General features: G+C 37.7%; 1 protein-coding gene across 1 annotated transcript; it reads left to right on the top strand.

The window, feature by feature from the left end:
• The first annotated feature begins 1079 nt into the window (after positions 1-1079).
• LOC107785453 (E3 UFM1-protein ligase 1 homolog) lies at positions 1080-14704 on the top strand. The gene is made up of 20 exons (XM_075222084.1): positions 1080-1391; positions 2212-2523; positions 2607-2873; positions 2980-3027; positions 4582-4647; positions 4730-4833; positions 6735-6828; positions 7089-7145; positions 7284-7707; positions 7804-7958; positions 12051-12116; positions 12202-12270; positions 12363-12452; positions 12548-12613; positions 13088-13134; positions 13224-13287; positions 13491-13568; positions 13776-13838; positions 14068-14160; positions 14280-14704. The coding sequence occupies exons 1-20, from the start codon at positions 1218-1220 to the stop codon at positions 14385-14387; spliced, it is 2445 nt and encodes an 814-aa protein (XP_075078185.1). The 5' UTR covers positions 1080-1217; the 3' UTR covers positions 14388-14704.
• Positions 14705-15496: the final 792 nt, after the last annotated feature.

Here is a 15496-nt window from a genome sequence, read left to right as displayed (position 1 = left end):
TAATAGCTTTAAATAAATATGATCTTCACTAGAGTCTAGATGTGTTACGATACCTTGAAGAGGAATTGAAAAAGATTTTGGTGATTTTATATTTCTAACATTTGTTGATACAATGTTTTAACAAAAAAATTGCTGACAATTTCAAATAAATTAATAAAAAGGCGGCATTCATGCCATTTTAGTAAAATTCAGTAATATCTGAATAATATAATAAAGAATTTGGGAACTTTTTAAGGTAAATTTTTTTCTTTGTTGAGTTAGTTAAATAATATTATCATGTTCAGGGACTTGATTTTTTTCTATTAATTTTTTTATTACTCAAAACATTCTTTAGTAATCATTATGTGATTTTAAAAAAGTTTATATATATTAAATAAAAGTACACGCGCAACGCGCATACTCTTAGACTAGTATGACCTAAATAAAGCGGACGGGAAATAAAGAATAATGGGCTTTTATTATATCTGATCAGTTGGTAAAAAATAATTACAGTTGCTAGCCAAATATACACGAATGATGTACAATTATATTATATGTAATATATATTAATATACAAAAGATATACATTTCACGACTATTATTTTGAGGAGATGTTATACCGTGTAAAAATTCCAATACATTGAAATTGAGGCTCTCTCATTTAATCCATTGTGATTAAAACACAAAAAAGAACTAAGTTGTTTGAGTGATTTACAATCTTTAATTTGGTGCCGCCATTTAAATTTTGACCTCGTTAAGAAAAGTTTTTGGAAAAAGCTTCTGCCTTAGATTTTGGAAGTAGTGATTGCTAGGTTCTTAAGTTAATTGTCAAGATTTTTGATTAAAAAATTCTGGTGATGATCGTCAGGATTTTTGGTATCACCGGGATTTGCTACAAATTGAATCATCAGAATTTTTTGCATTATGGCTGAAATTATAGCGATCGTCAAGATTATTGGTGCTTCAAAATTCTGATGAGCGTTAAAACCCTGACGCGGGGCTATTTTTTTCCAAAAAATAAAAATAAAAATAATGGGGTCAAAATATAAAGGTGATTTTGAAAAGGTCCATTAATTTTGGGCCTGAATTTTATACGGCCCAATACTTGAAACAAAAGTACTTACTTTGCCACTATTTCCCAGCTCCAAACATCGTCTCTCCTGGGATCGTCACTCTGATCGGAGCTTCCAAAATCCAACTGAAACCACCGTATTCTTCCACCACAATTCCACACAAAGATGGATGAAGAATTACTAGAATTACAAAGACAGTTCGAATTCGCACAACAAGCAAAATCCACCGTACGATTATCAGAACGAAACGTTGTGGAATTAGTGCAGAAACTTCATCAGCTTCAAATCATTGACTTTGACCTCCTCCATACTATCACCGGCAAAGAATACATTACACCTGTACCCTTCTACCGTCTCTTCTCCCACCACCCTAAAGCATTTGAGTTTTTTAATTGAAAAAAGAAGATTTGATTTTATGGTTTATAGATTAACAAAAATTCAAGAGTTCTATCATGAAGTTGATGTTTAGTTATGTTGGTACATGGGTTTCGTGATTTCTCTGTATTGGTGTTGTTTAATTGTAGTCGCGCGCGCGTGTATGTGTGTGCAGAGGCGGAGCTAGGATTTCGATGTTATTTTAGAAGGATGACTTCAAATACTAATAATGGGGTTCTAAATTTACTACTTGTGCATGTTTAATGAAATTTTTAACACAAATACACTTTTGAAAAAAAGCTAACCCGTATTCAGGCTTTTAGCTCCGCCCCTCCGTGTGTGTGTGTGTGTGTTAGAGGAGCAATTGAGAGTGAAATGGTGGCATAGAACCACCTAAAACATCTGTGTTTTTTTAATCATAAATTTTGGGGAAGAAAAAAAATCGATTTTTATGGTTCTTAGATTAAAAAAATCAATTTTTTTTTGGGGCGGTGATGTTTAGTTATGTTTGTAGATGAGTTTTATGAATTTTCTTTATTGGTGATTTTAGTTATGTGGGTGTGTTATAGGAGAAATTGAGTAGTGACATGGTGGGCCACCATTGGTGGCATAAAACCACATTTATAAAAAAAAATGGAAAAAAGATTTGATTTTTGTAGTTTACAATAAAAATTGGTTTAAGATTTTTCATATGCTGGTGATGTTTAATTCTGTTTATATCTGAGTGTTATAATTTTTTTTCGTCGGTGTTGTTTAATTGTAGTTATATATGGGTTTGTTGCAGGAGCAATTGAGAAATGAAATTGTGGCTGAGATCAACAAACTAGGACGTATTTCCTTGATCGATTTAGCTGACTCAACGGGTGTTGACTTGTACCATGTGGAGAAACAAGCCCAGCATGTAGTTTCCCATGACTCATCCCTCATGTTAATTAATGGTGAAATTATCTCGAATACTTATTGGGATACAGCAGCTGAAGAAATCAATGAAAGACTTCAAGAATGTAGCCAAATTGCCATCGCTGAAATAGCAGGGCAATTACAAGTTGGGTCCGAATTAGTAGTCTCTATTCTTGAACCTCGTCTTGGGACTTTGGTAAATTTCTGTCTCTTTGGTGTAGTAGTACAGGGTTGAAGTTATGTTATGGAAGTTTTGATATGTTTGTATGGCATGGTTAGGTAAAAGGTAGGCTTGAAGGTGGGCAATTGTATACACCAGCCTATGTTGCTCGTGTAAATGCAATGGTTCGTGGTGCAGCTAGGGGTATTTTTGTTCCAATGAACACGTCAGCGTTATGGAACACCTTGCAGAGTTTACTGCAAGAGATGGATGGAGCTGTTGGTGTTGCTGTAGACGCTTCATTTTTCCAGTCATTATTTAATGGCTTAGTCAAAGAAGGCGAGATTCTCGGCTCTCTCCGTGCAGGAGTTCATTGGACACCTTCTGTATGTTACCTTATTTATCATGTGTTCAATATCAATTCTAGGTCTTTGCTCTTTTCTTTTGTGTGCAGTGACTTTTTTTTCTGTTCTACTTTCTCCATTTCTACAGGTTTTTGCCATGGCTCAAAAGGACTGTGTCGATTCCTTCTTTTCGCAGGTGGATATCTGTACTGTCCTGCTACTAATGTTTGATCCGAATTTCTTGCTCCTTGTTTCCATATGCAAATCTTGCAATGTGGTCCAATAATACTTGCTGCTGCACCTTTTTATCTTTGAAGTTGGAAAGAATTTTGATTTCAATGGATTCCTATATCCATCCCTTGAGAGAAGTTATTTTTAGTGGTTACTGTTTTCTGGCTGTATTCATTTGCTTCTGTAGTTAGATGAAATCTCCTGAAAGAAAAAAAAAACATTCTTCTAAATACTCTTATCCCTTACCGAGACTCTATGCAGCAGTCTTGAGAGGCATATATATTTCATTAGAAAGATTATTTTGAGAAAAAACAAGCATTGGATGCCAATGATTAGACGAAAAGGTTTTTGTCCTCACAGAAACATTTTTTTTTTGATAAAGTAAGTGATTTCAATAGATGGCATCTAAAAGATGCAAGAAGTACATGATTTGGCATTTGAGCTTACAAAAAATATTCCGGCTCCTATACATAATTGGCTAAACCAGAGCTAAGGAACTAATGAAATCCAAAAGATGATCAATATTGTTGATAGGGTACAATCTAGACCAACAGAACAAATTGGTAGTACACATAGCCTTTAAAGAACCTATAGGAGTTGAGTTTCCATCAAAACATCTCTTGTTTCTCTCTGTCCAAATGCACCAGAAAATACAAGCAGCCATTGACCAGATTTTCGTGATGGCTTCATCAACTCTCCATAAACTCCAGCTCTTATAAGCGTCCTTGACTGTGTAAGGGATGACCCATTTGAGACCAAAAAGGCAAAAAAACATGTACCATAAGTCTGAAGCCACCTCACAGTGTAGGAGCAAGTGGCAGGTACTTTCAGTTTTCTTTTGACACATGTAGCATCTGTTAGGTAACTGGAAGTTCCTTTTCATCAGGTTATCTTGTGTGAGGCATGCTCCTCATATAATGTTGTCCAGGTGCAACAGATAACCTTTGGTGGCAGCTTGGTTCTCCAAATAAGTTTCCAGGGCCAGTTATCTATCATGGGATTACTAGAACACATCTGTTGATATCCCACCTTGACTGTGTAGATGCCTCCACCATGATTCCCCCATTTAAGTCTATCCTCACAGAAACATATGACCTGATAAAACTTTTGTAGACCAAATCGTACACAAACAAAAGAGAATTCTTAAATGATTTCTCTGAGAAAGAAGATTATTTTGAGAAAAAACAAGCATTGGATGCCAATGATTAGACGAAAAGGTTTTTGTCCTCACAGAAACATATGACCTGATAAAACTTTTGTAGACCAAGTCGTACACAAACAAAAGACGTTTCATATGACAGAACCAAAAAAATGGTCTATTGGGTACAAATGGGATTATAGGAAAAGCAGAAATTACTCAACATTTCAGCAACTTCATACTTACTCAAGGCACTGTTATACTCGTACAAGTCTCTGGACTTAAAAGGAAAAAAGTGTGGAAAGTTAAATTCAAGTCTTACTAGATATTTTTGCTGATCCTCTTAATTGATTATATATCACTTTGATTTTGGTAATGCAGAATTCTTTTATTACTTATGATGCTATGCAAAAACTTGGGATTCCGCAACCTTCTCAATTCCTGCAGGTATTTTGCTTTGTTTTAGCCTAGCTTGCATACATTATCTTGGATTTTTCTAATTAAGTTTTGGTCATGAATGCCACTTTAGTCCAGATATCCAGATGGTATATCTCTGGATACTGCATATGCTCACCCTTCAATGATTGAGATGTTGGATGCCGCTGTTGAGGATGCCATAGAACGTAATAGCTGGTAAGGGTCCCAAAGTGGGAGGAGTTATTTCTACTTATTCCATTAATCCATTTAGAAAATGTGCGATGAACTTAATCGGTAATAGTTGTTTATGTTATTCGTTTTCATATCCTGTAGAAAGATTTAATAAATTAATGAAAACCGCAGCAGAATACAATGAGAAATGCCTTTCTCTAGGAAGGAAATAGTCTACGAGTATATGGATGAAGTCACTTCCTGGGAGAAATCAAAGTAATTTCCTGTATCAAATTAAATCTGATTAGCATTTCCAAGAGGGCATGGAATTTGAGCTCATTCCATCCTACTGTGTTTTATTTAACTTGGTAAACTGCATTTCAGCTAATATTGATCCTTGCTGACCTTTATGTTTTAAACAAACAAATATTATTTTGGTAAGGAAGGTAACTTTTATCGCTGGGATAACACTAAGGAAGTGCTTGTATATTAACATAGTACCAAAGGCAAAAACTCAGATCTCTTTCTAATTCTTGACGACCTTTATATAGACATTGATCTACTTCCCATTCTTTCTCCTCCTTTCTTCTTGTTAATCTCAAGTTCTCCTTTTTGGATTTATGAGTTGAGCGATTGGAAAATTTCCCTTTCCTTTAAAACCTTTTAGCAGTCGAAGCTCATCCATAAAATAGCAGTTCATAGGTGAAAAAGATCTGTTATCCTTCATATACCAATGGTTATCCTCATTCTTTTAAGCAATCTACTAATTTCCTATGTTGCTCTGACACGGCAGTTTAGGTGCCGCACCCGTGTCGACACGACACTAATACGGGTGTGGGTATGGGATCTGTGTCGGATCTGGTCAAACAATTTTGAATACTTTGACCACAACGAACGGAAAATTCCAGACGAGATACAAATTGATTCCCGAAATCAGAACCAAAACTAGGGTAAATTTGAAAAAAAAAGCATATCTTATCTAGGAAATCAATCATTTACTTATATACAACTTGAGAATAAAAAAAATTCACACTTTACAAGCTATACGTAAGTATTCCACAAAATTTCTCATAATTTAGAGATATTTTTATTTTGTTGAATTATTTTTAGCCGGATCCCCGCACCCGTATCCGTACTAGGATTCATATCCCCGAATCTTAGAATTTACATCTTGAAGGATCTAACCTCTAGATCCGCACCAGTGTCGGATACCCGCACCCGTGTCCGAAACTTAGCTAATTTTAACCCCAATGCAAAAGCTTATCTTTCACTATTTAACTCTTCAAAATGTAAAATTACCAAAAAGTGTTGTAACTAATCAGACATAGCTTACAAACTAGAAGCTCTAGGTCATAAAAACATATAAAATAGATCTAAACTTTTGATTGTGTTTATGTTCAAAACTATAGAACTTCCTCCTACATCTTAGAGCAATATACACTTGGACATCTAAGTTGGAACTTGGAAAGGAGCAAGTGCTTACTGTTACATGACCTTCTCATGTTTCATCTGTTCGTTTGTCCAATGATCACAAATATTATCATTGAATTGAGAGTTGCATGTATGGAGTAGAAAGATGACATCTGTTGATACTTTTAAGAACAATATTTCCCAAATAAATTTAGTGTATGAAAGTAGTTATCAAAAAAAAAAAAAATTAGTGTGTGAAAGCATGGATGTGCCCGTGCTGTTTGTATAGGGCATCTAGAAGGTTGCACTTCGCCTGTGGTGTCTTATGTATGATCTATTTAAAAGAGTTTGTGCACGAAGAGAATTCTGAATACCTGCATGAGAGAATTACTTTGCTCCCTAAAACTTAACTCAAAATATGGTCTTGGCCATTTAAAAATAATATTTCAGGAAGGGAAATAAAAAGAACTTCACTACAATCCCTGCATTGCAGGATGATCATGGTTTGACATTTTGGGGATGTTAAATTGTTGCAGGATTGATTCGCTTTCAGTTTTACCCGCTTCCTTAGGTAGCCAAGATGCATTTAAAATTCTGTCACTATGTCCATCGGTTCAAGCAGCACAAAAGGTGATGCTTCATTGTTCCTCCTATACGCATGCTTCTTATATTTTATCCTTTTTCTACTTCGTCAGCAAGTGATTATCTATGTAGGCGTGTTTATTTTTTTGCAACATGATTGGTCAGAATTCAAACTTATGTAGCATTCGGATTTTTGCCATCAAGCAGCACGATTCCAAATATGTAGTGCATGAGAATTTTGCACTGACGATTGATAGAGAATAAATTATTTCTCATGCGATCTCACAATCTTGGTTTTGTCTTTTCAGTCGAATAGAGCACTTATCTTGGGAGATTCATATATTTTTAGCAATGGGTTTGTCAAGGTAAGATTTTTGTAAAAATCTGCACTCTCTAAAAGTTGCTGGCAACTTTTATTTTACAAATCTTACTTGTTATATTGCTAACCTTCTGTGGAAATTCTGTTACCTTAATCTTGTCTTTTTTGTAAAATTGCTTAATAGGATCTGTTTGATCGGATAGAAAAGGAGATGGAAACATTAAGCATTCCTGGGCTTGCCGGTGCTGGGCCTGTAGATGAGTTTCGTGTTGCTAAAGATGCTAAAGTTGGATATGACTCCAGTGAAGTAAATGAAACAAGCAGTGATGCCGGTATGAGCAAACAGGCCTCGGAGAAAGGATCTAAGAAGAAAAAAGGAAAATCATCTGGCAATTCTAAGATGGCGCAAGCTGAAACAGGGGCAGATAACCAGGAATCTGTCCCTAGTAAATCTAAGAAAGGTCAGAAGAAAGGTAAGGTGTCATCTGGATCACAAGCAGCAGACTCAAAGTCAGGTGCTAGAAAGGATGAGGATAGCCTTGGCGCTATTTCAGAAGAATGGGTAATTCAGAAGATTACATCTCTCAATCCTGACTTTGAAGAACAAGGTACTTGGAGTATGATTACTCTTTTCTCAGAGTATTTTAGCTGTCTAGTGATCTATTCATAACTGTTTTTCCTCTTTAACTTTCATTGTTCTGCAGGACTGGATGATCCAGAGATGATTCTTTTGCCTTTAGCAAGACATTTGAGACCTTTGCTCGTCAATTCATTGAAGGAAAGAAGAAAGGCTGCCTTCACCGAAAATGCCCAGAAAATGAAAAAGCTACTTGATAATTTGCAGAAGAAACTTGATGAGGTAAGTTATGGATAGTTATGTCTACTCCTGCTTTAATGAACATTATATACATAGTCTGTCTGCTTAGATTCTTTCTGTAACTCCCCTACCCCCGGGTGATTATTCATTGTTGTTTACCTGTGTTTCTACGCAAAATAGGTTCTCTCACAGCACTTTTGACTTCTTATTTTCAGAGGAATTGATGTATTAGCGTGTCATCATTCTCAGTGGTGGAGACACCTTCTAAAAAGGGGTCTCATCTAACACCGGTTCATAAAAAAAAAAATCTTATGTATGTGCATGTGAATATTTTTTTCAAAAAAAACAAAATGTGTGTATACGATATGCCGACACTGGTTAAAAGGACAATACTAAGTAAACATCAATTTGAGAGAGGAAGTAAAGCCTTAAAACCAACGTAGTCCTAGAGCAAAACTCACTTGCAAGCAGTGTTTTAAAAGGCATTTCTGGGACTTGCCCCTAGGCGGGGCACTTGCAAAACGCCCCAGGGCTCATGTATGGGGCTTAGTTCTGTGAGGCTTACGCCCCAAGCGCCCGACCGTGCGCCCTAAACACGCCTAACGCCCAACGCTCGGGGCTCGCCTAACAGTTCTAACGCAAATTACGTGTCGAATTTCCTAATTAATATCGTTGACCTTCAAAATTCTTTAACAAATTAATGATAAAAGTTCTATTCATCGATAGAAATATGAAGATTGAGCATAACTCTAATAATGAGACATAGTATTGCGAATTTATATCTTCACTTAGTTATTGGTCGTGTCTTAGTTCATTTGTCCCTCCTTGTTATACACTTTTATTAATTTGATGTCTTAAACTAATTTGTATTTATTCACGAAGGAGTAATATTTTAATTATCGTACTAATAAGATTTTATTAATTATTTACTTTTAGGAAGGTAAAATGTGGAGTTTGATCATTTTTTTTAAAGAAATTGTAAGTTTTTAATTATTTGAAAGTTAAAGACGTTATACGTGATTTGTATGCATTAGTTATACTTAAGAATCATGCTATATATATATATATATATATATATATATATATATATATATATATATATATATATATATATATATATATATATATATATATATATATTTCACATATTTATAGTTTTCTTCAATTTTTATGCAATTTTACCTGTTTATAAATATTTACTATCATTATATTATTTTATACAACAACAACCCAGTGAAATCCTACTAATGGGGTCTGGGGAGGGTAGTGTGTACGCAGACCTTACCCCTACCCCGAAAGAGTAGAGAGGTTGTTTCCGAAAGATCCTCGGCTCAAGAAAACAAAAAGACTAAAGGGCAAAAGGAGACAATATTAGTATCACCACAGCAATCATAGGAAAAATAGGAACACCATGAAATCCAGAAGAAAGATGCAAAGCAAGGGGAGACAATATAAGTATCACCACATCAATCATAAGAAATATAGGAACACCATAAAATCCAGACGAAAGATGCAAAGCAAAAGCGATAGTTAGTAAATAGGACTTGCACTGAAAAGCGAAATGGTAAGACACAACATTGCCACTAGCTATCTTAGACAAAAACCCTACATGGCTAGTTCCACAATGGTACGAAGTAAGGCACGACTCAACTACCTCCTAACCTACAACCCTAATACTCGACCTCCGCATCTTCCTATCAAGTGTCATGTCCTCGGAAATCTGGAGCCTCGCCATATCCTGCCTGATCACCTCTGCCCAATACTTCTTAGGTCGCCCTCTACCTCTTCTCGTGCCCTCAACAACCAGCCGCTCACATCTCCGTACCGGAGCATCTGGGCTTCACCTCTGAACATGTCCGAACCATCTAAGCCTCGCTTCTCGCATCTTGTCATCAATGGGAGCCACATGCACCTTCTCCCGAATATCATCATTCCTAATCTTATCTATCCTAGTGTGCCCGCACATCCACCGCAACATCCTCATTTCTGCTACTTTCATCTTCTGGATATGTGAGTTCTTAACGGGCCAACACTCAGCCCCATACATCATGGCCGGTCTAACCACCGCTTTATAAAACTTACCTTTGAGTATCGGTGGCACTCTCTTGTCACACAGGACTCCAGATGCTAACCTCCACTTCATCCATCCTACCCCAATACGGTGTGTGACATTCTCGTCGATCTCCCTCCCCCTGGATAACCGAACCAAGGTACTTGAAGCTGCCTCTACTCGGGATGACCTGCGAATCAAGCCTCACATCCACGCCCACTTCCCCTGGCTCAGCGCTGAACTTACACTCCAGGTATTCCGTCTTCGTCCTACTCAACTTGAAACCCTTAGACTCAAGAGCCTGTCTCCAAACCTCCAGCCTCTCGTTAACACCGGCTCGCGACTCATCAATCAGAACTATGTCATCGGCGAATAGCATGCACCATGGCACCTCCCCTTGAATATGGTGTGTTAACGCGTCCATCACCAGGGCGAATAAGAACGGACTGAGCGCAGAACCTTGGTGTAACCCCATTACAACCGGAAAATGCTCAGAGTCGCCTCCTACTGTCCTAACCCAAGTCTTAGCCCCATCATACATGTTCTTAATCGCCATAATGTAGGGAACTGACACACCTTTTGCCTGCAGGCATCTCCATAGAACTTCTCTAGGAACCTTGTCATATGCTTTCTCTAGGTCAATAAACACCATGTGCAGATCCTTCTTCCTCTCTCTGTACAGTTCCACCATCCTTCTAACAATGTGTAAAGCTCCTGTAGTCGAACAATCCGGCATGAACCCGAAATGGTTGTCGGATACAGACACTGCCATCCTCACCCTCGCTTCAACCACCCTCTCCTACACTTTCATAGCATGACTCAGTAATTTGATACCCCTATAATTATTACAACTCTGGATATCACATTTGTTCTTATACAATGGAACCACCGTACTCCACCTCCACTCATCCGACATTCTTTTCGCCTTAAAAATAACATTAAACAACCTAGTCAACCACTCCTCTCCCCACACACTTCTAAAATTCCACCGGAATCTCGTCTGGCCCGGTCGCTCTGCCCCTATTCATCTTACGCATAGCTCCCACGACCTCCTCAACCTCGATACGCCTGCAGTACCCAAAGTCACGGTGACTCTCGGAATGCTCCAATTCGCCTAGCACAATATCCCGATCCCCTTCTTCATTCAGAAGTTTATGAAAGTAAGTCTGTCATCTCCTCTTAATCTGGGCATCTTCCATCAATACTCTACCATCTTTGTCCTTGATGCATCTCACTTGGTCCAAATCCCGAGCCTTTCTCTCTCTCAACTTGGCCAGCCGGAATAACTTCTTCTCCCCCACCTTTTTTTCCCAGTTCCTCGTACATACGACCATAAGCCGCAGTCTTAGCCTCCGTGACCGCCAACTTAGCCTCCTTCCTAGCTGCCTTATACCTCTCCATGCACGCTCGGCTCTCCTCCTCACCTATGCTCCCCACTAACTTTAGGTATGCCGCCTTCTTCGCTTCCACTTTACCTTGGACCACTCCATTCCACCACCAGTCTCCTTTGTGCCCACCAGAGACGCCCGTCGAGACCCCTAACACCTCTCTCACAGCCTCCCTAATACAGTCTGCTGTCGCTGACCACATAGTGCTCGCGTCACCACTGCTCCTCCAAGCTCCCATAGCCGACAACCGCCCCTCCAACTCTTGGGCTTTATCCTTAGTTAAGGTGGGATCCCCACCTGATTCTCGGTCTTCCTTGAGTAGACCTTTTCCTCCTCTTTAACATAATACTAACGTCCACTATATTATTTTATAAAATATTAAAAATTAAATACATATGGGGCTTACGCCCCGTGCCTCGGGCTTACGCCTCACTGAGGCATATGTAAAACACCTCGCCTTACGCCCACGCCTTTTAAAACACTGCTTGCAAGCCGTATTGTGACAATATGCCAACAGTGCTTTCGCAGAATCCTGCGTACCGCCATTCTTCATTCTACCAATGACGACGTAGACGAGCTTTTGTTTCCTTTGTTAGTCTTTTCTCAGCTGCATACATGATTATTTATTTTCGTTTTGTCTGGAGCAGCCATGTGCTATACTGTGATTTTGATTTGATTTCTATTTTTTTGTTGCAGTCATTTTTAAACATGCAGCTTTATGAAAAAGCCCTTGATTTGTTTGAAGATGACCCAACAACTTCGGTAAGTTTATTCAGATCTATAACTTAGTAGTTTCAACGGTTTTTCATACGCATAGAATTTATTATGGCTTCTCTTTGGTGCATAGGTTCTTCTACACAAACATCTATTGCGAACCACAGGAACCTCAATGATTGATACACTATTGCTTAACCTGGTAAGACATGTTAACTACTTTTATTGGTTTTCTTGCATTGCTCTTTGTGACCTCAAAATCCCCTTCCCCCTTCCCCTTCAATGTCTACTCAGGATATGCACAATAAACTGAAAAATGGAGTTCCAGTTGACCCTCAAAATCTCGAGTCCATTTCACTTAGCGCTGGAGATAGAAGTGCTCTGGTAAATAATTTTTCATTCTTCTGTTACAGATACAGTGACGCACTTTGAATTATTTTACTATTTTATATTGATGTTTCTGACTTTCTTCTGTCTAGGCTAAGAGTCTGCCGCGTGTACTGTCAGCCAAGGCCATTGCAACAGTTGAAGCTTTAGAAGGGAAGGTCAGTTACCATTTCTCTCTAGTGCCAATGTAACAACTGCCAATCTTGTGATCAACCCCCCCCCCCCCTACACCCCCCCCCCCCAAAAAAAAAAACAAATAAAAAAAGGCATCCATTGCAATTGCTATGCTCCCTCAACCACCACCACCACAATTTCTTTGCTTACACTTCTCTTCCGAACCACATTTCCATTTAAGGCATCAAGGCGAAACAATTACTCTTTACTGCGGCATGGATTCTCTGAGTTCTCGCCAAAAGAAGGAAATAATTTGTCAAATTTCTGACCTGTTATTTCCACTACTGAAGTCAATGTGGTGCTTGCTTCTTTTTCTTACAAGCATTTGCTTGTCTCAAAAGTATACGACCTTCACTTTATACAATAATAATGCTCTCATTTGCTAGGAATGCTCATTATCTTTGTTGCATTTTCTTACATTCTGGAGTCGTTAGTAACTTAGATCTTACAATTGACAGCGGGTGGAATCATTTATGTCTGCACTGAGAGAAGTTGCGGAGGAAAGGTATTGCGTATTCTTCTACCTCCCACAAGCCGCTTAGTTTGCCCCTATAGTGAACAACTAGAATGATATTTGGTCTGTAATATTTGCAGTGGATTAGCTTTGAAGAAGCTTGACAAGAAATTGGAAAGAACTCTTCTGCACTCGTATCGCAAGGTACCACTCAGTTTTACATGAGGTGGACTATGAGGGTTGATGAATTTCTCCATTGAATGTGGTTGTTTATAAGCTTTTTCTCTTGAACACAAATATGCAAGGCTGGAGTTTCCTATCTTCTTTTGACTTCTTACTTAGAGGACTCTAGAATGCTTTAAATAATTAATGAATTATATAGAATTATCGTTTTCTTTTGGTTACAGGATTTGACATCTCAGATTTCTGCTGAAACGGATCCAGTTTCCCTTTTACCACAAGTTATATCTCTGCTTTATGTACAGGTCAGCCTTAACCCTCTCCTCCGATCCGCCCCTCTTTCTCCATGCGTGTGTGTGCGTGTATATATATTGATCTTTACTCCATGCGTGTGTGTGCGTGTATATATATTGATCTTTACTCCATCTCTCTCTCTCTCTCTCTCTCTCTCTCTCTCTCTCTCTCTCTCTCTCTCTCTCTCGGTCTTGATCTTTACTCCTTATGATACACAGGTTCATGGAAAAGCTCTGCAGGCTCCTGGTAGGGCCATATCAGCTGCTGTCGCTCGGTTAAAGGTACAGTTGTTATGTTATGAGAAGACTCTTGATGCTATTGCATATAATATACACTGCATAAATCTTGTAGAGAAAGCTGGTAATATTTATACACTCTTAATTGCAAATCTATCTGCATTTGCTTCATGCCATCCAAGCTTAAAGAAAGCTTGGATTAATAAGATTTTATTCCTCTGATGAATTTAGCCTGCATCAGTAAACTAATTTTAACATCATTACTACTTTTCAGGATAAACTGGACGACTCGGCATTCAAGACCTTGGTTGATTACCAGAGTGGAACAGTGAGCCTGTTGGCTCTAATGTCTGCTGCTACCGGCGATGTGAGTTATTTCATCCCTTGAGAAATGACCTTTTGTTTTACTATAAAAAAAAAAAAAAGAGTTTAAGAACACTAATACCCCTGATTAACAGATTTTGCCTAATCTTCTGTTCTCTATAGGAGGAAGATTGTGCATCTGACAGAATTTTGACCAAAAGGGAGCTCTTAGAGGAATTGATACCTGCATTGAAAGGCTTAGTGCTTAGTACCTCACAGTCACAGACATGACTTGGATAGATTCAACTTCAGGGAATAAGAAGATGGAAGCATTCATCTTTCTTCTCTTCAAAGGTTTCTTGTATCATAACCAGAGTTAAGAGGAGTTGCTACACATCAAACAGCTAGAAGAGATTTCCTTAGGAACTTAGTCCTGGTCAAAGACTTTAGCTCGCATATAATTGGTGACTTGTACAAATAGATATTGTATATCTGTTTTATACCAAGTTGGCACAAAATTTACTTTTGGTCATTTATATGAATGTTCCGTATATTTCAAATAATTTTTTATTTCATATAATTAGTGAGAGTTGAATTTGATTAGTCAATGATTTCTGGTAAGATCTGGAAAATCAGGCAATTAAATTACACAAAGAAAATGCAAACTAATATTCTAAACATGACTCCCACACTTGGATGAAATTCGGTTCGTTTATTTATAGTTGTTCCTCCGGAAGGACCGACTTGCAGATATTTTTTTCTTTTCTTAATTTTTCATTAAGAAAAGAGAATCGAACTACCACCAAAGGGTTTTAATCTTTTATTTTATTGTATATGATATGATACCATTTCTATTAGAACACTAAATCTCTTTGTTGTATAGAGAAGTGAAGGTAAGAGACAAGAAGTTTCGATAAACGTCGAAAGAAATATCTTTTCAGATGCTAACAGGTATTTTACCAATTAATTCTCAATTAACCATGCAGATTACCAGGAGAAATTAGACTCTCTTTCTCGATTGCTTGCTGATGCTTGGAAGAATTTATTTCAAGCGATTGACTTTGATAGATGCACAATCTAAATTCTGTCAATTCTCTTGTAAAAACACAACAAAAGGTCAATACGTAAAGTAAGTGTATAAAATCTAACTAAAGTCTAATTCCTGTCTAAAGAAGAGCTCATGATGGAATGTATCCATTTCTTGAATAAAAGATTTGTTAGCAGATTCTAAGTACAATCATTCAAATTCTTTTATTGGAAGTCTCGAAGATTTATGGTACAAGGTTGGAGTTGAACCTGAAGAATGATGGATTTCAAATTTTCAATGCACTATATAAGTTCCACTATATCAATGGGAAAAGAACTAGGTTCTACTCAGATACAGATTTCAACTACTTCAG

The sequence above is a fragment of the Nicotiana tabacum genome, chromosome 9, assembly GCF_000715075.1.
Source record: "Nicotiana tabacum cultivar K326 chromosome 9, ASM71507v2, whole genome shotgun sequence".
Taxonomy (NCBI): domain Eukaryota; kingdom Viridiplantae; phylum Streptophyta; class Magnoliopsida; order Solanales; family Solanaceae; genus Nicotiana; species Nicotiana tabacum.
This window is presented reverse-complemented; position numbering and strand designations above follow the sequence as displayed.